The 24970-nt window shown below is 46.2% G+C and overlaps 1 protein-coding gene across 1 annotated transcript in view; it reads left to right on the plus strand.

Annotated features, from left to right (window-relative positions):
- Positions 1-6151: 6151 nt before the first annotated feature.
- Positions 6152-24970, plus strand: part of LOC135051063 (myoD family inhibitor-like) — an 82496-nt gene continuing 63677 nt past the window's right edge. The window contains exon 1 of the mRNA XM_063957243.1: positions 6152-6318. Within this exon, the coding sequence (XP_063813313.1) occupies positions 6273-6318 (46 nt within the window). The 5' untranslated portion in view covers positions 6152-6272. The remainder of the gene's footprint in view (positions 6319-24970) is intronic.

Consider the following 24970-nt stretch of genomic DNA (forward strand, 5'->3'; position numbering starts at 1 on the left):
TCGTCTCTGCCATGACTAGTGACAGCAGCTTCAGCACTAGGTGGAAGTGGATCTTGATCTTTCCCTATTTTACCCTCCACATTTTTGTTCTCCATTTTTTAATGTGTGGAATTATATGCCAGCAATATATCTGGAATTAGTCGGCGGTAATGTCTGGAATTAGATACCACTAGATAGATACCAGATACCGCTGTGACTGTTATGATGATGACCTATGCACAGTGACAGGACACTACCACAGCACCCTACAGCAGCCATATGCGGCACAAGACACTGGAGTATTAGTAATGTACTGTAGTATACTGAGCACCACAAAACAATGAGCAGTGATACGGAGCACTGATGAGATTACTAGAACTGACACTGAGCAGCCAGATGCAGCACTGGACTATTAGTAATGTTCTGTAGTATACTGAGCACCACAATGCAGCACAATGCAATGAGCAGTGATACTGAGCACTGATGAGGATACTAGAACTGACACTGAGCAGCAAGATGCAGCACTGGACTATTAGTAATGTACTCTAGTATACTGAGCACCACAATGCAGCACAAGACAATGAGCAGTGATACTGAGCACTGATGAGGATACTACTGAGCAGGAGAGACACACTACTAGTATTACTGAGCAGCAATAAGTAAGCACTGCTGAGCACTGATATTGAGATTTCCACTGAGAGAACATAGCCACGTCCTCTCCGCTCTCTCTACAATGCATGAATGAAAATGGCGGTGACGCACGGCTCTTTATATGGAATCCGAATCTCGCGAGAATCCAACAGCGGGATGATGAAGTTTTGCCTCGTTCGGGTTTTCAGAGTCAGGCGGGAAGAACCGAGTCTGCCTCAGAACCGTGTAAACCACGTGGAGTTCAGGGGGGTTTGGTTCTCGGAGAACCGAACCCGCTCATGTCTAGTACCTATGATGGAAATTACAGACCTCTCCCATCTTTTTAAGTGGGTCAACTTGCACAATCGGTGGCTGTCCAAATACTTTTTTGCCCCACTGTATGAAAACAAAAAAAGATACAAGTCTTGCATGCATGATGGTACATATTTATGTCTGCCACCACATTATATATGTCCTGTTCTGTGTTTAGACTGTTGTTGTAATCGGCAATGTTTGTGAAAACTGTGATCTGTAAACGTTAGAAATATGGGTGGTCATTCCGAGTTGATCGCAGCCAGCAACTTTTTGCTGCTGGTGCGATCAACTAATCCACGCCTATGGGGGAGTGTATTTTAGCTTAGCAGGGCTGCGTTCGCTTGTGCAGCCCTGCTTAGCTCAAAATGTTTTGTGCAGTGGAAGAGTAAGGCTGGATCTACTTACCCTGTGCGACGGATCCAGCGACGTTCCTCCCAGCTTTGACGTCAGACATCCGCCCTCCGTTTGCCTGGACACGCCTGTGTTCAGACGACCACTCCTCGAAAACGGCATCCAACGGTGAGTATCCGCCCCAGAACGCCTCTCCGCTGTCAATCTTCTTGTGATCGGCACTGCGTCTTCTTTTTTTGCTGTGCCGTGTCGCCGAGCAACGAAGCGCATGCTCAGTTCCAACCCGTTCGCACAGCAGCGAAGAACCGCTTGGTGTGAACGGGTCGGAATGACCCCCATTGTGCTGGAGTGAACTGTTAATAAAGTTGCTACTGCTTTAATTGTGAGGTGGTCTGCACCCAAAATGATTCACTCTGCACTTCACCTGGATCCTCCACATGTATTACCTCCACAAGGTACTGTGTTCTAAGCTCCCATGTATGTTGGTGCCCTTCTGGTCACAGATGCCATACCCAAACTGTAGCTGAAGCAGAGGACAGTCCTTGTGAAGGGGTTGGCCACACAACATCCTGGCACCCTATGTAAGCTTGTTGAAGTACCATACTTACCTAATTGTCAGAATGTGGTGAATCCCATCATTATGGCCTAATTCTCTGTGGAGACATGTCATAAATTGCAGCATCATGAGGTGAGGACAATGCTATTGGTCTCATGTTCTCATGACCCCTATGTCACCCATAGGAAGTGGGCGGAATGGGAGAGGGTGACTTGCTCTGTCATGGTCCAGTGGACCCCCCCCCCCCCCCAAAAAAAAAAAAAAAAATTGTGTATGCAGTACCACTAGAATTCATACAGCTGTCTCATTTTACATTACTCATGTCTGCATGTAATTACTGTTAAAGCATGAACTACCACTAATTACTTAATTAGTAATTACTTAATAATTAATTAGTAATTACTTAATTAGTAATTGTAATTACTGTTAAAGCATAAACTGTTAAACCCCTCATCTGAAGCTATCTACATGTGGCATACCAGGGAAAGTAAGAGGCAAATGATACACGTAGAGAGTAAAAATGAAAAACATGAGAACCAACAAATAAGTATAATTGAGAGTTTACAGATAAAGAAAAAGTAACATACCAAGTAGACATACAAAACATACTTCTAATAATAACAACAACATGCTAAGCAAATATATGAACTCTGTAAATACCATATTTATATGCCAGTTATATGGACTCAACATAATTTAACTATCCCGAGATAAACTGGAAAATCAATTAATGTGATACGGCTAGGGGCAATATGTTTTTAAACACGCTAAATGATAATTACTTAGTTCAATTAATCGAGGAACCAACTAGGTACAAGGCAATCTTAGACCTGGTATTAACTAACAATGAGGAATTGGTATCAAATATTGAAGTAGGGGAGCCCATAGGAAACAGCGACCACAATATGGTCACATTCAATATCAGTTTTCATAAGCAGTCCTATACTGGCTCAACTAGGACTCTAAACTTTAGCAAAGCCAACTTTGACATGATGAAGGAAGCGTTAAGGGACATTGAATGGGAAATTCTGTTTCAAGAAAAAAATACAACAGAGAAATGGGATGTATTAAAATCACTGCTAATTAAAAATACTCGTAAATTTATTCCCACCAGCAGCTAAAAAAGGAATAAAAATTTTACAAAAATATAAAGGAATTAATGGACAAAAAAAGACAAGCATTTAAAAAAATCAAATCTGAGGGGGATGCAGAGTCATTTCAGCACTATAAGGAGTGAAACAAAATATGCAAAAAAGGAATAAGAGCGGCTAAAGTAGAAACTGAAAAACTAGTAGCAAAGGAAAGCAAAGTGAATCCCAATTTTTTTTTAAGTACATCAACAGCAAGAGACTAAAGAAGGAGAGTATAGGCCCTGTAAAGGACAAGATGGGAGTCTTAATCAAAAATGATAATGACATAGCAAACAGCCTAAACGAGTTTTTTTTCAACGGTATTTACCAGAGAGGACCAAATACTGGGTCTAACACAAAATCTCAACAAAGATTATGTCCCACTGCTAAAAGCTTATTTATGTGAGGAGGTAGTCTGTGACCGATTAAAAAAAGTTAAAGATTAATAAGTCACCTGGTCCCGATGGAATTCACCCAAAGGTTCTTATGGAGCTGCACGCTGAACTAGCAAGACCACTATTTTTGATCTTCATGGATTCAGTTAAATCGAGTATGGTTCCCAAAGACTTGTGTATAGCAGAGGTAGTGCCGATATTCAAAAAGGGGAGCAAAGCTGAACTGGGTAATTATAGACCAGTTAGTCTTACATCTATAGTGGGGAAAGTATTGGAAGGTATTCTAAGGGACAGTATTCAAAAGTTCCTTGAAGCTAATAACATCATTAAAAGGAACCAACATGGATTTGTGAAGGATAGATCATGTCAAACCAACTTACTTGGCTTTTATGAAACAGTAAGTGCGAACCTTGATTAGGGTAAGGAGGTGGATGTAATCTTTTTAGACTTTGCCAAAGCTTTTGACACAGTACCGCACACGCGACTTATCTATAAGATACAAGAAATAGGGCTAGGGAGCACAATATGCACTTGGGTCAGGAATTGGTTAGATAATAGGGAACAGCGTGCTGTGGTCAATGGATCATTTTCAAATTGGACTAAAGTGCTAAGTGGTGTGCGACAAGGGTCTGTACTTGGACCACTTTTGTTCAACATTTTCAACAATGACCTAACAGTAGGTCTAGAGAGCATGGTGTAAATTTTTGGAGACGATACCAAATTGTGTAAGGTTATAAATACAGAAGGGGATGCTGAGTCTCTTCAGAATTACTTAATTAAACTGGAAGCATGGGCAGCAAAATTGAGAATGAGATTCAACACAGACAAGTGTAAGGTAATGCACTGTGGTGGTAAGACCAAAAATAACATCTACAGTACATACTAAATGGGTAATATTAGGGGATTCTGTACTGGAAAAAGACTTAGGGGTTCACATAGATAACAAATTAAGCAGCAGTACCCAAAGTAAGAGTGCAGCAAAGAAGGCTAATAAGATATTAGCATGCATAAAACGGGGAATTGATGCAAGAGAAGAGAGTATTATATTCCCATTATATAAATCACTAGTGAGGCCACATCTTGAATACTTTGTGCAATCTTGAGCACCATATTACAAAAAGGATATCCTGGAGCTAGAAAAGGTTCAGAGGCGGGCGACCAAACTAATTAAGGGCATGGAGACGCTGGAATATGAGGAAAGGCTTGCAAGGCTAGGAATGTTTACATTGGAAAAGAGGAGACTAAGAGGGGACATGATCAACATCTACAAATATATAAGGGGAAAATACACAGAGCTTGCTCAGGACCTGTTTTCAATAAGATCAGCACAGAGGACACGTGGACACTCGCTTAGGTTAGAGGAGAGGAGTTTCCGCACATTGGTGGTCATTCCGAGTTGTTCGCTCGTTGCCGTTTTTCGCAACGCAGCGATTAGGTGGAAAATGTGCATGTGCATGGTACGCAGCGCGCATGCGCTTAGTAATTTAACACAAAACTTTAGAGATTTACACAAGCTCGAGCGATGTTTTTTCAACGCTCGAGTGATCGTAGTGTGATTGACAGGATGTGGGTGTTTCTGGGAGGCAACTTGGCGTTTTCAGGGAGTGTGCTAAAAAACGCAGGCGTGCCAGGAAAAAATGTAGGAGTGGCTGGAGAAATGGGGGAGTGGCTGGACGAACGCAGGGCGTGTTTGTGACGTCAAACCATGAATTAAACAGACCGAGGTGATCGCAATCTAGGAGTAGGTCTGGAGCTACTCAGAAACTGCAAGGAATTATTTAGTAGCAGTTCTGCTAATCTTTCGTTCGCTATTCTGCTAAGCTAAGATACACGCCCAGAGGGTGGCGGCCATGTGTTTGCAATGCTGCTAAAAGCAGCTAGCGAGCGAACAACTCGAAATGAGAGCCATTGAGGCGAAAAGGTTTTTTCACAGTAAGGACAATACGTGTTTGGAATTCCCTGCCTGAGAGAGTAGTAACGGCGGACTCAGTCAACACCTTTAAGAATTGGTTAGATAAATTCCTATTGGATAAAGATATTCAGGGTTATGGTGCGTAGTCACGCATTAAAGTTAATATAACTAGTGCAAACATAAAAATAACTAGTCCTAAAATAAAACTGCATAGGAGACCACAAATTGGTTGAACTTGATGGACAACTGTCTTTTTTCAACCTTAGTTACTATGTTACTTTGGGGTCTATTTACTCGGCCTTGGATGGAGATAAAGTTGCTGGAGATAAAGTACCAGCCAATCGGCTCCTAACAACCACGTCACAGGCTGTGTTTGAAAAATGTCAGTTAGGAGCTGATTGGCGGGTACTTTATCTCCAGCAACTCTATCTCCATCCAAGGCTTAGTAAATAGACCACTATGTGCTGGGTGACCTGGCTAGGTGCTGCAGCGTTCTCCCCTCTCCTGGTCAGTCATGTCTCTGTTGCACCAGTGAGAGCTGTTGGCCGGAACGGAGGCAGCGCCAACTCCTACACTGCATGTCCATCTCAGGACATGACATTCTCAATTATTATAATAATGATATTAGCAAAGGTAAATCCATAACTGTAATATCTTACATTTAATTTTCCTGCAGGGACTGTATAGTATTTCAGAAAACTTGAAAAAAAAATGTCTTTATGAAATTGGTGAAAACTTCAGGCATGGCAGAGGGGATTTAAAATAACCCTTTCAATTGTAAATACAAGCATATATTTATGGAGCTTGTTTGCAGAACCTGCTTATTAAAGTCACACAAACTCCCACAAGGTCCCTGGAGGGGAAACTCGCAGACAGACTCAAGAGAGACTTCCAAAACCAAGGAGAGAGAGAGAGAGAGAGAGAGAGAGAGATGGACATTAAGAGATAGGTAGAAGTTTTATGAGCACAGCGAGCCACAGAAAACGTGAAGCGAGTAAATAGAGATGAAGAGAGACTGTATTTTGAATGAAGAACCAAGCAAATTAAAAGGTATGTGAAAGGGAAGTAAATTGGAATAGTCTGTAACAAATTAACTAATTGTAATTCAGAGTTGTAGGGGGAGGGAATAGCTACCAGCCAGACAGGCGTAGAGAGGGAGTGCGAGACAGGAATGAAAATATAGAAATAAAAATATTGACATGCTGAAGGAAATAGCTGGGTACGAAGTACAGGAAAAGGACGGATGATGATTTTATGCAGAAGTAACCAAGATAAAGAGAATTCTGAGATCAACAGAAGTTTCTATGCAGATGACCCTGGCGCCTTCAGGACAAAAAACCAGGAAGGTGAGTGACTGCATAGGGCTGCAGCTGGCCATTTAATGTCTGGCAGAAATTACTTCACAAAACAATGGGGGTAATTCTGTGTTGATCGCAGCAGGAATTTTGTTAGCAATTGGGCAAAACCATGTGCACTGCAGGGGAGACAGATATAATATGTGCAGAGAGAGTAAGATTTGGGTGGGTTATTTTGTTTCTGTGCAGGGTAAATACTGGCTGCTTTATTTTTACACTGCAATTTAGATTGCAGATTGAACACACCACACCCAAATCTATCTCTCTCTGCACATGTTATATCTGCCTCCCCTGCAGTGCACATGGTTTTGCCCAACTGCTAACAAAGTTCCTGCTGCGATCAACTCAGAATTACCCCCAATATTGTATATATTTCATTCAAAACATATATGATAGCTAAATATGACAGTAAAATGCTGTACTAAAATTGACTTACATTTATTTAGCATCTCCTTATTTTACTCTGCATTCCTAGTTTCAGGTTCCTATTACATTACATAAACTAGTTATACCACCATCCTCAAAGATACCTGTTATTGCTTCATACTGGCTGATTTTCCAGCTTAGCAACAACTTGGGAACTTAAAGAAGTATTATATTACTGAAAAAAGCTTTTCTTCTAAAAAAAACCTATCCATACTCAAGTATGTTACATAAAGTGTATGTAAGGGGCCCTGAAATTGGTGATATGCCAGGTAGAGATGAGCAGGTTCGGTTTGTTGAGATCCGAACCCCCCCGAACTTAACCTATTTTACACGGGTGCGAGGCAGCCTCGGATCTTCCCGCCTTGCTCGGTTAACCCGAACGAGGCCGAACGTCATCATCCTGCTGTCGGATTCTCACAAGATTCTTATTCCATATAAAGAGCCGCGCGTCGCCGCCATTTTCACTCGTGCATTGGAGATTGAACAGAGAGGACGTGGCTACGTTCTCTCCCTGAAAAGCTCTGTATCTGTGCTCAGCGTGCTGCAAATATCTGTGCTCAGTGTGCTGCAAATATCTATGTTCTCTGCCTGAAGAGCTCCATATCTGTGCTCAGTGTGCTGCAAATATCTACGTTCTCTGCCTGAAAAGCTCTGTATCTGTGCTCAGCGTGCTGCAAATATCTGTGCTCAGTGTGCTGCAAATATCTATGTTCTCTGCCTGAAAACGCTCCATATCTGTGCTCAGTGTGCTGCAAATATCTACGTTCTCTGCCTGAAAAGCTCCATATCTGTGCTCAGTGTGCTGCAAATATCTGTGCTCAGTGTGCTGCATTGTGGGGACCACCAGTATATAATTATAGTAGTACAGTACAGTAGGCCATTGCTGTATCTTGCAGCTCCGTGTCAGACTCAGTTCTACACAGTATCCTGATGATCAGTGCTCAATATCTTCTGCATTGTTGTGTGACCAGTATATACTATATATATATATTATATATAGTAGTACAGTGCAGCATTTTGGTGACCACCAGTGTAGTAGCACAGTACAGTAGTCCATTGCTGTATCTTGCAGCTCCGTGTCACTTCAAGTGCCCATATCTGTGCTGCATTCTTTTGAGCAGTATATTAGTAGTACAGTGCAGTATTTTGGTGACCAACAGTATATAGTTGTACAGTACAGTAGGCCATTGCTGTATCTGGCAGCTCCGTGTCACTGCAAGTATCCATATCTGTGCTGCATTGTTGTGAGCAGTATATTAGTAGTACAGTGCAGCATTTTGGTGACCAACAGTATATAGTAGTACAGTACAGTAGGCCATTGCTGTATCTTGCAGCTCTGTGTCAGACTCAGTTCTACACAGTATCCTGATGATCAGTGCTCAATATCTTCTGCATTGTTGTGTGACCAGTATATACTATATATATATTATATATAGTAGTACAGTGCTGCATTTTGGTGACCACCAGTGTAGTAGTACAGTACAGTAGTCCATTGCTGTATCTTGCAGCTCCGTGTCACTTCAAGTATCCATATCTGTGCTGCATTGTTTTGAGCAATATATTAGTAGTACAGTGCAGCATTTTGGTGACCAACAGTATATAGTTGTACAGTACAGTAGGCCATTGCTGTATCTTGCAGCTCTGTGTCACTGCAAGTATCCATATCTGTGCTGCATTGTTGTGAGCAGTATATATAGTAGTACAGTGCAGCATTTGGTGACCAACAGTATATAGTTGTACAGTACAGTAGGCCATTGCTGTATCTTGCAGCTTCGTGTCACTGCAAGTATCCATATCTGTGCTGCATTGTTGTGAGCAGTATATATAGTAGTACAGTGCAGCATTTTGGTGACCAACAGTATATAGTTGTACAGTACAGTAGGCCATTGCTGTATCTTGCAGCTCCGTGTCACTTCAAGTATCCATATCTGTGCTGCATTGTTGTGAGCAGTATATATATATAGTAGTACAGTGCAGCATTTTGGTGACAAACAGTATATAGTTGTACAGTACAGTAGGCCATTGCTGTATCTTGCAGCCCTGTGTCACTTCAAGTATCCATATCTGTGATGCATCGTTGTGAGCAGTATATATAGTAGTATAGTGCAGCATTTTGGTGACCACCAGTATATAGTTGTACAGTACAGTAGACCATTATTGTATCTTGCAGCTCCGTGTCACTTCAAGTATCCATATCTGTGTTGCATTGTTGTGAGCAGTATATAGTAGTACAGTGCAGTAGGCCATTGCTATTGATAAAATAGTGAAAGATCAAGATCCACTTCCACCTAGTGCTGAAGCTGCTGCCACTAGTCATGGCAGAGACGATGAAATGCCATCAACGTCGTCTGCCAAGGCCGATGCCCAATGTCATAGTAGAGAGCGTGTAAAATCCAAAAAGCAAAAGTTCAGTAAAATGACCCAAAAATCTAAATTAAAAGCGTCTAAGGAGAAGCGTAAACTTGCCAATGTGCCATTTACGACACAGAGTGGCAAGGAACGGCTGAGGCCCTGGTCTGCGTTCATGGCTAGTGGTTCAGCTTCACATGAGGATGGAAGCACTCATCCTCCCGCTAGAAAAATGAAAAGATTTTTGCTGGCAAAAGCACAGAAAAGAACTGTGCGTTCTTCTAAATCACAAATCCCCAAGGAGAGTCCAATTGTGTCGGTTGCGATGCCTGACCTTCCCAACACTGGACGGGCAGAGGTGGCTACTTCCACCATTTGCACGCCCCCTGCAAGTGCTGGAAGGAGCACCCACAGTCCAGTTCCTGATAGTCAAATTGAAGATGTCACTGTTGAAGTACACCAGGATGAGGATATGGGTATTGCTGGCTCTGAGGAAGAAATTGACAAGGAGGAATCTGATGGTGAGGTGGTTTGTTTAAGTCAGGCACCCGGGGAGACACCTGTTGTCCATGGGATGAATAAGGCCATTGACATGCCTGGTCAAAATACAAAAAAAATCACCTCTTCGGTGTGGAATTATTTTAACAGATATGCGGACAACTGGTGTCAAGCCGTGTGTTGCCTTTGTCAAGCTGTAATAAGAAGGGGTAAGGACGTTAACCACCTAGGAACATCCTCTCTTATACATCACCTGGAGCGCATTCATCAGAAGTCATTGACAAGTTCAAAAACTTTGGGTGACAGCGGAAGCAGTCCACTGACAACTAAATCCCTTCCTCTGGTACCTAAGCTCCTGCAAACCACACAACCAACCCCCTCAGTGTCAATTTCCTCCTTAGACAGGAACGCCAATAGTCCTGCAGGCCATGTCACTGGCAAGTCTGACGAGTCCTCTCCTGACTGGGATTCCTCCGATGGATCCTTGAGTGTAACGCCTACTGCTGCAGGCGCTGCTGTTGTTGCTGCTGGGAGTCGATCATCATCCCAGAGGGGAAGTCAGAAGACCACTTGTTCTACTTCCAGTAAGCAATTGACTGTCCAACAGTCCTTTGCGAGGAAGATGAAATATCACAGCAGTCATCCTGTTGCAAAGCGGATAACTCAGGCCTTGGCAGCTGTGTTGGTGTTAGACGTGTGTCCGGTATCCAGCGTTAGTTCACAGGGACTTAGAGAATTTCTTGAGGTAGTGTGTCCCCGGTACCAAATGCCATATAGGTTCCACTTCTCTAGGCAGGCGATACCGAGAATGTACACAGGCATCAGAAAAAGAGTCACCAGTGTCCTAAAAAATGCAGTTGTATTCAGTGTACACTTAACCATGGACATGTGGACAAGTGGAGCAGGGCAGACTCAGGACTATATGACTGTGACAGCCCACTGGGTAGATGCATTGCCTCCCGCAGCAAGAACAGCAGCGGCGGCACCAGTAGCAGCATCTCGCAAACGCCAACTCGTTCCTAGGCAGGTTACACTTTGTATCACCGCTTTCCATAAGAGGCACACAGCTGACAACCTCTTACGGAAACTGAGGAACATCATCGCAGATTGGCTTATCCCAATTGGACTCTCCTGGGGATTTGTGACATCGGACAACGCCACCAATATTGTGCGTGCATTACATGTGGGCAAATTCCAGCATGTCCCATGTTTTGCACATACAATTAATTTGGTGGAGCAGAATTTTACTTAAAAACGACAGGGGCGTGCAAGAGATGCTGTCGGTGGCCCGAAAAATTGTGGGCCACTTTTGGCATTCAGCCACCGCGTGCCGAAGACTGGAGCACCAGCAAACACTCCTGAACATTCCCCACCATCAGCTGAAGCAAGAGGTGGTAACGAGGTGGAATTCAACCCTCTGTATGCTTCAGAGGATGGAGGAGCAGCAAAAGGCCATTCAAGCCTATACATCTGCCTACGATATAGGCAAAGGAGGGGGAATGCACCTGACTCAAGCGCAGTGGAGAATGATTTCAACATTGTGCAAGGTTCTGCAACCCTTGAAGTCAGTTCAGACACTGCCAGCCTGAGTCAGGTCATTCCCCTCATCAGGCTTTTGCAGAAGCAGCTGGAGAGATTGAAGGAGGAGCTAAAATGGAGCGATTCCGCTAGGCATGTGGGACTTGTGGATGGAGCCCTTCATTCGCTTAACCAGGATTCACGGGTGGTCAATCTGTTGAAATCAGAGCACTACATTTTGGCCACCGTTCTCGATCCTAGGTTTAAAGCCTAAGTTGTATCTCTCTTTCCGGCAGACACAAGTCTGCATATGTTCAAAGACCTGCTGGTGAGACACTTGTCAAGTCAAGTGGAACATGACCCACCAACAGCTCCTCCTTCATTTTCTACCGCCACTGGAGCTGCCAGGAAAAGGATCAAATTTCTAAAACCACCCGCTGGCGGTGATACAGGGCAGTCAGGAGCAAGTGCTGACATCTGGTCCGGACTGAAGGACCTGCCAATGATTACTGACATGTCATCTACTGTTACTGCATATGATTCTGTCACCACTGAAAGAATGGTGGAGTAATATATGAGTGACAGCATCCAAGTAGGCACATCAGACAGTCCGTATGTATACTGGCAGGAAAAAGACACAATTTGGAGGCCCTTGCAGAAACTGGCTTTATTTTATCTAAGTTGTCCCCCCCCGCCCCCCCTCTCCAGTGTGTACTCCGAAAGAGTGTTTAGTGCAGCCGGTCACCTTGTCAGCGATCGGCGTACGAGGTTACTTCCACAATATGTGGAGTAGATGATGTTCATCAAAGTGAATTATAATCAATTCCTCCGTGGAGACATTTACCAGCAATTGCCTCCAGAAAGTACACAGGGACCTGTGATGGTGGATTCCAGTGGGGACGAATTAATACTCTGTGAGCAGGGGGATGTACACAGTGAAAGGGGTGAGGAATCAGAGGATGATGATGAGGTCGACATCTTGCCTCTGTAGAGTCAGTTTGTGCAAGGAGAGATTGATTGCTTCTTTTTTGGTGGGGGCCCAAACCAACCAGTCATTTCAGCCACAGTCGTGTGGCAGACCCTGTCGCTGAAATGATGGGTTTGTTAAAGTGTGCATGTCCTGTTTATACAACATAAGGGTTAGTGGGAGGGCCCAAGGACAATTCCATCTTGCACCTCTTTTTTATTTATTTTTTATTTTTGCATCATGTGATGTTTGGGGCCAATTTTTTTAAGTGCCATCCTGTCTGACACTGCAGTGCCACTCCTAGATGGGCCAGGTGTTTGTGCCGGCCACTTGGGTTGCTTAGTTTAGTCATCCAGCGACCTCTGTGCAAATTTTAGGACTAAAAATGATTTCTGCTTCGGGGTACACTGGGCTCCACAAGGATAGACATAGGGGTGTAGAGTAGGAGCTTAAACCGAGGCACCAACAGGCTCAAAAGCTTTGACTGTTCCCAAGATGCATAGCGCCGCCTCCTCTATAACCCCGCCTCCCTACACAGGAGCTCAGTTTTGTAGTTGGTGCCACAGATAGCAGGCACATAACAGAGGGGCTGCTCCTGGCAGCCCTAAGAAGAGCTTTTTTTTAGAAGAAAAGTGAAGACTTCAAGGGCTGCAGCAGTGTGTAGATGTCTAGAGACATTCACTGCTGCAGCTCCATCTCTCCCCAGCGGGGCTGTACACTCCCACGCCCTGGTTGCCAGGTAACTACAGCAGGAGGCTCCGGTTTTCTTCTGGTCAGGCACAAACGACGGGGGCTCTCCGGGATCGCGTGGCCGTGCTTCGGGAGGTGGTGAGTGGGTCCTGCTCGCGGGACCCGTACTTTATCGCGATCCGGCACGGCCGGTGGGAGGCGGGCCGCGCGCGCTGGCGGTGGACACTGTGGCAGTACAGGTGATCCCACTAGATCACCAGGGCATGGTGCAGATCAGGTTCTCTCAAAACCTTTTTGTGTGTATCCCGCAGTACCAGGTGGTTTTGCCAGCAGAGGGAATAAGGCTTAGACCTGGATCCCCTCCCCCAGCCCCAGGGCAACATTTCCAGCAAATGTTCCCGCCCTGGAGCTGCATATCCGTCTCTCCCTCACTCCCTGTCAGTGTTTGGGCGCCATTTCTCTCAGCTACACTGTTCCTGGGACTGTTTGGGCAAATCCTCCTTTGTAAAGCTGCCTGGTTGTCAGCGCTGTGACTTTACATGACACTTGACTTAAGTATTCTACATGTCAATTAGACAGTGTTAGTTAAGAAAGAGTGCATTTAGTCAGGGTTCTCTGGTACAAGTGCATTAGCTTGCTGAGTGGTTTCCATTTCGTGTCTCTCACTCAACTTGCTATCCCTATATTCTATAACCTGAGGGGGCTTGGTGTGTCAGGTTTTATAATAATGTAGGATTTTCACAAGATATACTTTAATATGTATTTTTTTCTGTGATTTTAGTCACCATATCTCTCCTGTATCTCTGCTTGTGCTTAGTACACTGCGCATGGGTCTTGGCAAGAGGTATTGTGCTGCTGACAATTGTACTGTGTTACCTGATATTGCAAGTTATATCATGTCTGCTTCTGAAGGTAACGGTTCTGTGGCTGAACACACTGCCAGTGTTGCTGAAGCCACAGATCCCTATGAGGAGACTATAGCAGCTGCGGGCTCTGGTTCTGGGGGCTCTTTGCCCCCCAGTTGGACTGTGGCAACGGGGGTACATAATGACCCACCGTGGGCTGCTTTCTCCACGCTTCTACATACGCTAGTTACTAAACTAACACCCCCTATGGGACCTCCTATGCCGGTGCAACCGTATGTGGTCCCCGCAGCTAACCTGCCGTGGGCAGATAATTTGTCTGCTCAATTGAAGAAGTTGAACCAGTCCTTGACTACTAAAAAGTCTGACCCTCGCTCGCCTAAGACCAAGGGGTCCTCTAAGCGAGCTCTTATCTCCTCACAATCCACTGCTGTCACTGACACCTCGTCTGATGAAGATAGCGCTTACACTGACCCCACAGATTCTGACACAGATACTGCTGATGTGGAGGGTAGTTCATATGTGGATGTTCCTGATCTTTTGGAGGCTATTAAGTTGATTTTACAGATTACGGATGATCCCGAGCCATCCGTCCCTCCTAAGAAATCAGATAGGTTCAAGCGTCAGAAGGTGGTTAAACAAGTTTTACCTCACTCTGACCACCTAGTGGATATACGTCAGGAACCCTGGGGAAACCCGGGGAAGAAGTTTGTGCCTCAAAAGAAGATGTTGGCTCGCTATCCCCTCGCGCCAGAGCTGTCTAAAAATTGGGAAACGCCTCCTCCACTAGACTCACATGTGGCTAGGATGGTGGTTTCCTCAGCTCTACCTGTCACTACCGTCACATCTCTAAAAGAGCCTACGGATAAACGTGTGGAGGGTTGTCTGAAAGCGATATACACCCTCACGGGTGCTGCACAAAGGCCCACTGTTGCAGCAACATGGGCTGCAGAGGCTATTGAAGCATGGGCCCTAGAGTTGGAAGCTGAAATCTCTTCTGACAATGCTAGACAATGCTTGTCATATATTGTCACAGCTTCTTACTATGTTAAAGAGGCGGCTTCTGATGCTGGTATTCTAGCAGCCAAGGCCTCTACTACATCAGTCCTGGCTCGCCGGATATTGTGGCTGAGATCCTGGTCTGTGGATCTGGACTCTAAAAAAAACGTGGAGGTACTCCCTTTCAAGGGAGATATTCTGTTTGGGGAGGACTTAAATAAGATAGTGGCTGACTTGGCTACTGCCAAAACTACCTGTCTGCCAAGTACTGCTCTTTCTGTGTCGAAGGCTAAAGGTACTTCCTTTCGCCCCTTTTGTCCTTCATGTAAAGCAAAAAGGTCAGGCGTACAACAAGCAGGCCCGCACTTCCAAACCTGGTAAGCCGAAGCCCAAAAGAGCCTGGGCTGCCCGTCAGCCAGCTTCCAAGACGGATAAGCCTGCCGCATGACGGGGCGGGCCTCCCCCTAGGGGATCCAGGGTGGGGGGCCGGCTTCTAGGGTATACCCAGGAATGGTTGAAGACCACTTCAGATGCCTGGGTACGGGAAGTAGTCACTCGAGGTTACGCCATAGCCTTCAAAAACCGACCCCCTCATCGATTTTGCCTGACAGACATCCCGTTGGACCAGACAAAGGCAAACACTCTACATTCGGTGGTACAGACCCTCCTGGATACAGGAGTCGTAGTACAGGTGCCTCTTGCTCAGAGGGGCCGGGGGTACTATTCTTCGCTGTTTCTAGTCCCAAAACCGAATGGGTCCTCTCGGCCCATTCTCAATCTCAAGACATTGAACAGGTTTGTGAAAGTTTCCAAGTTCCGTATAGAAACCCTTCGCTCTATAGTTCTGGCCTTGGAACCTGGGGATTATATGGTCTCCCTGGACATACAGGATACTTACCTGCATATTCCTATAGCAGTGTCACATCAGCAATACCTGAGGTTTGCGATTGGCAATCTCCATTACCAGTTTCGGGTGTTACCTTTTGGTTTAACTACGGCTGCGCGAGTCTTCACCAAAGTTATGGCGGTGGTAACGGTGGTACTCCGCTGTCAAGGGGTCAGGATCCTGCCGTATCTGGACGACTTGTTAATCCTGGCAAATTCCCCAGAACTTCTCCTGTGTCATCTGGATATGACTGTCCGGTTTCTACAAGCCACGGGTGACTCATCAACTGGAAGAAATCCTCCCTGGTCCCTGCGCAGAGCATGGTGCATCTGGGAGCGCTATTGGACACTCACAACCAGCGGTTGTTCTTGTCTCAGGAGAAATTCCTGAAGCTTCAGGACAGGATTCGTTGCTTCCTTTCTCATCCGCAAGTGTAGATACATTCGGCGATGCAGGTGCTGGGCCTCATGGTGTCCGCATTCGACATGGTGGAGTATGCTCAATTCCATTCTCGTCCCCTTCAGAGGCTGAGCCAAGTGGGACGGCCTGCCTCACCGGATCAGGTCTCACATGATCTCATTGACTCCGGAGGTCCATCTGTCGCTGCAGTGGTGGCTCCAGGACCAACGATTGTGCAGGGGCCGTCCCTTCTGGATATCCGACTGGGTCCTGTTGACGACAGATGCCAGTCTAAGAGGTTGGGGCGCGGTGCTGGAGCAACACTCCCTTCAGGGTCGGTGGACCAAGGAGGAATCTCTCCTCTCTATCAACATTCTGGAATTGCGGGCGGTCTTCAATGCGTTGAACCTGGCCCAGCATTTAATTCAGAACCATCCTGTTCAATTACAGTCGGACAACGCCACCACAATAGTGGCTTATATAAATCATCAAGGCGGCACTCTAAGCCGTTTGGCAATGAAGGAAGTCTCACGGATTCTACAATGGGCGAAACGCCATATACCGGCCATATCGGCAATATTCATTCCGGGGATCCTGAATTGGGAAGCAGACTTTCTCAGTCGTCAGGACGTACATGCCGGAGAGTGGGGCCTCCATCCAGAAGTGTCTCAACTCCTAGTGGAAAAGTGGGGCCTTCCAGACGTAGATCTGATGGCGTCTCGACACAATCACAAGGTTCCGGTCTTTGGAGCAAGGGCAAGGGATCCTCAAGCAGCATTCGTGGATGCGCTGGCGGTGCCGTGGAGGTTTTCGGCTGCCGTACGTGTTCCCTTCGGTGTCACTCCTGCCCAGGGTAATTCGGAAGTTCAAGCAAGAAAGAGGAATTCTGCTTCTCATAGCTCCTGCGTGGCCCAGACGGCACTGGTTCTCAGACCTGCAGGGCCTATCAGAGCGTCCAATTTTACTTCCACAATGCCCAGACCTCCTCTTTCAGGGCCCCTGTGTCTACCAGGACCTAGCCCGGCTGCCTTTGACGGCGTGGCACTTGAAGCTTCCGTCTTGAGGGCTAAACGGTTTTCTGAGGCGGTCATTCAAACTATGTTGCAGGCCCGGAAACCGGCTTCGGCTCGGAGTTACTATAGGGTCTGGCATTCTTACTTTATTTGGTGCGCATCTAACAATTATGACGCTTCCAAGTTTAGTATAGCCAAGTTGTTGGCCTTTCTTCAGCAGGGCCTGTACTTAGGCCTGCGTCTGGCCTCCCTCAAGGTTCAAATATCTGCCTTGTCGGTATGGTTTCACAGAATACTGCAACCTTACCTGATGTGCATACCTTTACTCAGTGTGTGTTGCGTATCCAACCTCCATATGTCCCGCCTGTGGCTCCTTGGGACTTGTCGGTGGTTTTGGAGGCGTTACAAGAGTCTCCGTTTGAACCTCTTGGTTCAGCTGATCTTAAGTGGCTTTCCCTTAAGGTGGTGTTTCTGCTGGCTATTGCTTCAGCTAGAAGAGTGTCAGATTTGGGTGCCTTGTCTTGTAGTTCCCCATATCTGATATTTCACCATGACCGGGCGGTTCTTAGGACTCGTCCCGGTTATTTACCTAAGGTGGTTTCTTCATTCCACCTTAATCAGGAGATTGTTGTACCGGCTTTTGTCTCTCCTGACTTGTCTCTCAAAGAGCGGTCTTTGGATGTGGTACGGGCTCTCCGTATCTATGTGAAGAGAACTGCTTCTGTTAGGAAATCTGATTCTCTCATAATTCTGTTTGGGTTTCACAAACGGGGCTGGCCTGCTCACAAGCAGACTTTGGCCAGATGGATTAGAATGGTGACTGCACATGCTTATGTGAGGGCTGGTCTGTCGGCTCCTGCTCACATTACGGACCATTCTACTCGGTCTGTTGGACCTTCTTGGGCGGCCCGCCGTGGTGCGACCCTTGAACAATTGTGCAAGGCAGCTACGTGGTCCTCAGTGAACACGTTCATTATGCCTTTGATACTGCCGCTTTCCAGGATGCTTCCTTTGGATGCCGGGTTCTTGTGCCCGCTACAGTGCGTCCCCTCCCATAAGGAACTGCTTTAGGACATCCCCTATGTCTATCCTTGTGAAGCCCAGTGTACCCCGCAGCAGAAAACGAGTTTTCTGGTAAGAACTTACCTTTGTTAAAACTCTTTCTGCGAGGTACACTAGGCTCCACAAGGTGCCCACCCTGACGCACTTGGCTTCTTTGGGTTGGTATGGCATTAGCCGCTAACAATTCTCCTGTCGTGAGAGTGTGGTGTATGTGGCTACTAACCATTGTTGTCTCTTTTCCTGCTACTGCATTGGGCTGGTTAACTAAATACTGAGCTCCTGTGCAGGGAGGCGGGGTTATAGAGGAGGCGGCAATATGCATCTTGGGAACAGTCAAAGCTTTTGAGCCTGTTGGTGCCTCGGATCAATATCCTACTCTACACCCCTATGTCTATCCTTGTGGAGCCCAGTGTACCTCCTAAAAAGTTTTAACAAAAGTAAGTTCTTACCATAAAACTTGTTATTGTGAGGTGTGAGGTGTTCAGAATAGACTGGAAATGAGTGGAAATGATGGTTATTGAGGTTAATACTATGGGATCAAAATTACCCCCAAATTCTATGATTTAAGCTGTTTTTGAGGGGTTTAAAAAAAAAACAAAAAAAAAACACCTGAATCCAAAACACACCCGAATCCACCAAAAAAATGTAAGGGAGGTTTTGCCAAAACGCGTCCAAATCCAAAACACGGTCGTGGAACCGAATCCCAAACCAAAACACAAAACCCGAAAAATTTCCGGTGCACATCACTAATAAGCACCGTGTCCATCAGCTTCTGCAAGTGCAGCCATGCTTCAGGATACTGTAGAACAAGTGGCTTTGCCTCCTTCCTAACTCCCTGTAAGTACACTGCTGGGCTCCGAACCCGGCGCAGCAACAGTGATTACAAATAAGAATAAATAAATAAATACTAATAAATTATAGAGGGTGCAATGGGATTGCCTTCGGGCCACCCACAAGCCACCAAACCCTAAAACAGCTGCATCCCCTGCACCTTGTATAATTAGAGGGGCCGGCAATGTCTGCCTGTCTATGCCCCCTCTAGTCCGTCCATCTATGCCCCCTCCCATCCGTCCATCTATGCCCCCTCTTGTCAGTCCGTCTATGTCCTTCCTGTCCGTCTGTCCGTTTATGCTTCCATATGGTGCTCTGTCTGTTCGTCTATCCGCCCATGCCCCTGCATGTCCGTCTATGCTCCCTCCCGTCCATCTGTCTATACCCCCACATGGTGTTCTATCCATCTGTCTATGACTCCTCCTTCCTGTCCGTGTATACCCCCATATGGTGCTCTGTCCGCACATGCCTGCGTCCATCCACCCCAACCCCCATCTGTCTGTCCATCTATACCTCCATTTCTATCCTGTGCTGAAGTCAAGTAGTGTCTCTCCTACTCGCTCCTTCTCCCTCTCTTTCCCCCCTTTCTCTCCGTAACACTCTTTCATTCCCTCTTTCCATGAAAACCCTCTCTCTCCCTCTCTAACTTGCTTCTCTCTCTCTCTCCCTGACACCCTCTTTCTCTCTAACTCCTCTCTCTGTATTTCCCCTAATGGACATTGCAGTGACAAAGACTGGGGGTAGGGGTAGCCCTTTTAAGATTTTGCTATGGGGCCCACAAAGTTCTAGTTATGCTCCTGCTGACAGCTAACGGTCCATTTGTGTTAAACCTTTGTTTTGTTAGTGGCTGTAATTTTTTTTATGTGAAAGAGATAATTTGAACATAATAAAATATACAATACTGCTTCAAATGCCTCTTTAGTGCTGATCCTCTTCAAAAAATAATATGTTTAGAACAGTGTTGTCAAGCTCAAAAAAAAAATTGAGGGCACAAAAATTGTACAGAAACTCAATGTCACCATGGCTTCATATTAAGCATGTGGTATAAATGAAATGTTACATATTTCTATGTCATTGTAGGATAAATGTATAGTTTTGCATTTTTATTTGGAAAGTGTATTCATTAAATTCTCAACCCAACATAATATAAAATTCCCCAACATTTTAAAAGGCTAAGGAGGTTCTGTCAGTTTATCTCCCACTTACAACTCTCAGTTGAACCGGATGAGATTTCTTAAAATTTCCAACCTTCTGAAATTGTACTATCAAAAGTCCCTTGCATTAAAAGCACCCAAATAAGGCAGTCAGCCACTCATTGTATAGTAATTCACAAAGTTATATTTATTTCAAAATGAAAAGTAAACATATGGTTTGATTGTTTTTCTTTAAAAAAGTGGTGTTTTTTTTATACACCATGGGGGTCATTCCGAGTTTTTCGCTAGCTGCATTCTTTCACTGTGCAGCGATGAGGCTAAAAAACGGCACTTCTGCGCATGCGTACTTGGCGCAATGTGCACGCGCGACTTACTATTACAACGAACGATGTAGTTTCACACAGGGTCTAGCGATACTTTTCAGTCGTACTGGCTGCTGCAGAGTGATTGACATGAAGGGGGCGTTTCTGGGTGTCAACTGACCGTTTTCAGGGAGTGTTCTAAAAAACGCAGGCGTGCCTGGAAAAACGCAGGCGTGGCAGGGCAAATGCAGGTCATGTTTGTGTAACAGAATGTAGGTCATTTGGACATAACAGGGTTATTATTGACAGTGTTCAAGAAAAATCTACATTATGTTTATAGATTGTAACTTGTACATACTGTAAATACTGTGTGGTGGAATACACAGTGTAGCAAATAACACCGCAAAAGAAACAGCAGCCATGTAATGATAGGAGGATTGGATGATATAGAGTAGGTGAACTGAAATCCCATGGATAACACATGTTGGTGTTAATTGAGCTGATGTTGGCTCCCAAGGCTCATACCAAGCAAAACAGATAACTACATATTATTAATCAAGCGTAGGCAAAAACGAGATTTATGGTAAGAACTTACCTTTGTTAAATCTCTTTCTGCGGGATACAGTGGGCTCCACAGGGAATAACACCGGGGGTGTAGAGTAGGATCTTGATCTGAGGCACCAACAGGCTCAAAGCTTTGATCTTCTTCCCAAGATGCATAGCACAGCCTCCTCTTTAACCCGCCTCCATGCACAGGACCTCAGTTTTTGTTAACCAGTCCCATGTAGTAGCAGGTAAAAGAGACGACAACCGTTAGTAGCCACATACACCACACACTCACTACAGGAGAGGGTGTCAGTGGCTAACGCCATACCAACCCAAAGAATCTTAGTGCGTCAGGGTGGGCGCCCTGTGGAGCCCAGTGTACCTCGCAGAAAGAGATTTAACAAAGGTAAGTTCTTACCATAAATCTCGTTTTCTGCTGCGGGGTACACTGGGCTTCACAGGGAATAACATCGGCGATGTCCTAAAGCAGTTCCTTATGGGAGGGGACGCACTGTAGAGGGCACAAGAACCCGGCGTCCAAAGGAAGCATCCTGGGAGGCGGAAGTATCGAAGGCATAGAACCTTATGAACGTGTTCACTGAGGACCACGTAGCCGCCTTGCACAATTGTTCAAGGGTCGCACCACGGCGGGCCGCCCAAGAAGGTTCAACAGACCGAGTAGAATGGGCCTTAATGGTAGGAAGAGCTGGAAGACCAGCCTGTACATAAGCATGTGCAATCACCATTCTAATCCATCTGGCCAAGTTCTGCTTGTTAGCAGGCCAGCCACGTTTGTGGAAAGCAAACAGTACGAAGAGAGAGTCAGACTTCCGAATGGAAGCAGTTCTCTTCACATAGATACGGAGAGCCCGTACCACATCCAAAGACCGCTCTTTGGAAGACAACTCAGGAGAATTAAAGGCAGGAACCACAATCTCCTGGTTAAGGTGGAAGGAAGTCACCACCTTAGGTAGATAACCAGGGCGCGTTCTAAGAACTGCCCGATCACTGTGAAAAAATTAGATAGGGGGATCTACAGGATAAGGCACCCAAGTCTGAAACACATCTAGCAGAAGCAATTGCTAGCAGAAACCAGACCTTAAGGGAAAGACACTTAAGATCCGCAGATGCAAGAGGGTCAAAAGGAGACTCTTGCAAGGCCTCCAAAACCACAGACAAATCCAAAGGGCCTACAGGTGGGACATAAGGAGGCTGAATTTGCAACACACCCTGAGTGAAGGTATGAACATCGGACAGAGTTGCAATTTTTCTCTGAAACCACACCGATAAGGTAGAAATATGAACCTTGAGGGAGGCCAGACGATGGCCTAGGTCCAGGCCTTGCTGTAGGAAGGCCAAAACTTTGGCCGTACTAAACTTGTAAGCATCATGATTGTTATTTGCGCACCAAGCAAAGTAAGAATTCCAGACCCTGTGGTAAATGCGTGCAGAAGCCGGCTTACGGGACTTCAACATAGTTTGAATAACTGCCTCAGAAAAACCTTTGGCCCTCAGTACGGAAGCGTCAAGAGACACGCCGTCAAAGCCAGTTGAGGCCAAATCCTGGTAGACACAATGGCCCTGAACAAGGAGGTCTTGCCGTTGTGGAAGTAGAAGGGAACGCTCTATCTAGAGGCCCTGTAAGTCTGAGAACCAATGCTGTCTGGGGCACGCGGGAGAAATTAGAAGTAGTATGCCTCCTTCTTATTTGCACTTCCCTATCACTCTGGGCAGTAAAGACACTGGATGGAACACATATGGCAGCCAAAAGTTCCATGGGATTGCCAGTGCGTCCACGAACACTGCTTGAGGAACCCTTGTTCTTGCTTCGAAGACCGGAACCTTGTAATTATGTCGAGACACCATCAGATCCACATCTGGAAGGCCCCACTTGTCCACGAGGAGTTGAAATACTTCTGAATGGGGGCTCCACTCTCTGGCATGTACGTCCTGACGACTGAGAAAGTCCGCTTCCCAGTTGAGGACCCCCGGAATGAACACTGCCAATACAGCTGGCAGATGGCGTTCTGCCCATTGAAGAATCCTTCATACTTTCCTCATTGCCATGCGGCTTCCAGTGCCGCCTTGATGATTTATGTATGCCACCCCGGTGGTGTTGTTCCAACTGTACCTGAACAGGATTGTTCTGGGCCAGGTTCAGAGCATTGAACACCGCCTGCAGTTCCAGAATGTTGATCGGAAGGAGAGACTCCTCCTTGGTCCACCAACCCTGAAGGGAGTGTTGCTCCAACACTGCGCCCCAGACTCTCAGACTGGCATCCGTCGTCAGAAGGACCCAGTTGGGGATCCAGAAGGAATGACTCCTGCTCAAACGTCCGTCCTGCATCCACCAGCTCAGTGACAGACGGACCTCCGGAGACAAGGAGATCATGTGAGACCTGATCCGGTGAGGCAGGCCATCCCATTTGGCAAGAATCAGTTTCTGCAGAGGGCGTGAATGGAATTGAGCGTACTCCATGTCGAAAGCTGACACCATGAGACCTAGCACTTGCATCACCGAATGTATCGACACTTGCGGATGAGATTGGAAGCATCGAATCCTGTCCTGAAGATTTAGGACCTTCTCCTGAGACAAGAACAGCCGCTGGTTGTGAGTGTCCAACAACGCTCCCAGGTGCACCATGCTCTGCGCAGGGACCAGGGAAGATTTCTTCCAGTTGATTAGCCACCCTTGGGCTTGCAGAAACTGGACAGTCAGATCTAGATTGCGTAGGAGAATTTCTGGGGAATTTGCCAGGATCAATAAGTCGTCCAGATATGGCAGGATCCTGACCCCTTGACGTCAGAGAACAGCCGTCATTACCACCATAACCTTGGTGAAGACTCGCGGAGCCGTGGTCAAACCAAAAGGTAACACCCGAAATTGGTAATGGAGGTTGCCAACTGCAAACCTCAGGTACTGCTGATGTGACACTGCAATGGGAACATGCAGGTAAGCATCTTGTATGTCCAGGGGGACCATATAATCCCCAGGTTCCAAGGCCAGAATAATAGAGCAAAGAGTTTCCATACGGAACTTGGAGACCCTCACAAATTTGTTCACGGACTTGAGGTTGAGAATGAGCCAAGAGGACCCATTCATTTTCGGGACTAGGAACAGCGGCGAGTAGTACCCCAGAGGCACTTGTACTACCACTCCTGTGTCCAGGAGGGATTGTACAACAGAATGAAAAGTGTTTGTCTTCACCGGGTCCAACGGAAGGTCTGATAGGCAAATTCTATGAGGGGGACGTTTCTTGAAGGATACGGCGTAACCTCAAGTGACGACTTCCTGTACCCAGGCATCGGAAGTTGTCTTCAACCATTCCTGGGAAAGCCCTAGAAGTCGGCCCCCCACCCTGGGATCCTCCAGGGGGAGGCCCGCCCCATCATGTGGCAGACTTGTCTGTTTTGGAAGCAGGCTGATGGGTAGCCCAGGCCCGTTTGGGTTTGGGCTTAGCAGTGTGAACGTGATTCTGGTACGCCTGACCTTTTGCTTTTCCCGGAGGACGAAAGGAACGAGAGGAAGTACTCTTAGCTTTCGGCGCCGAAGGAGCAGTACTAGGCAGACAAGCTGTTTTAGCGGAACCTAAGTCAGCCACTATCTTGTTGAGGTCTTCTCCGAAAAGAATGTCTCCCTTAAAAGGGAGCACCTCCAGGGTTTTCTTAGAGTCCAGATCTAAGGACCAGGACCGCAACCAAAGAATCCTACGAGCCAGGATGGACGTAGTAGAAGCCATGGCCGCCAGAATACCAGCATCAGAAGCCACCTCCTTCACATAATGAGAAGCTGTGACAATATACAACAGGAATTGTCTAGCATGATCAGAAGCATTGGAAGGCA

The sequence above is a fragment of the Pseudophryne corroboree genome, chromosome 2, assembly GCF_028390025.1.
Source record: "Pseudophryne corroboree isolate aPseCor3 chromosome 2, aPseCor3.hap2, whole genome shotgun sequence".
NCBI classification, from domain to species: domain Eukaryota; kingdom Metazoa; phylum Chordata; class Amphibia; order Anura; family Myobatrachidae; genus Pseudophryne; species Pseudophryne corroboree.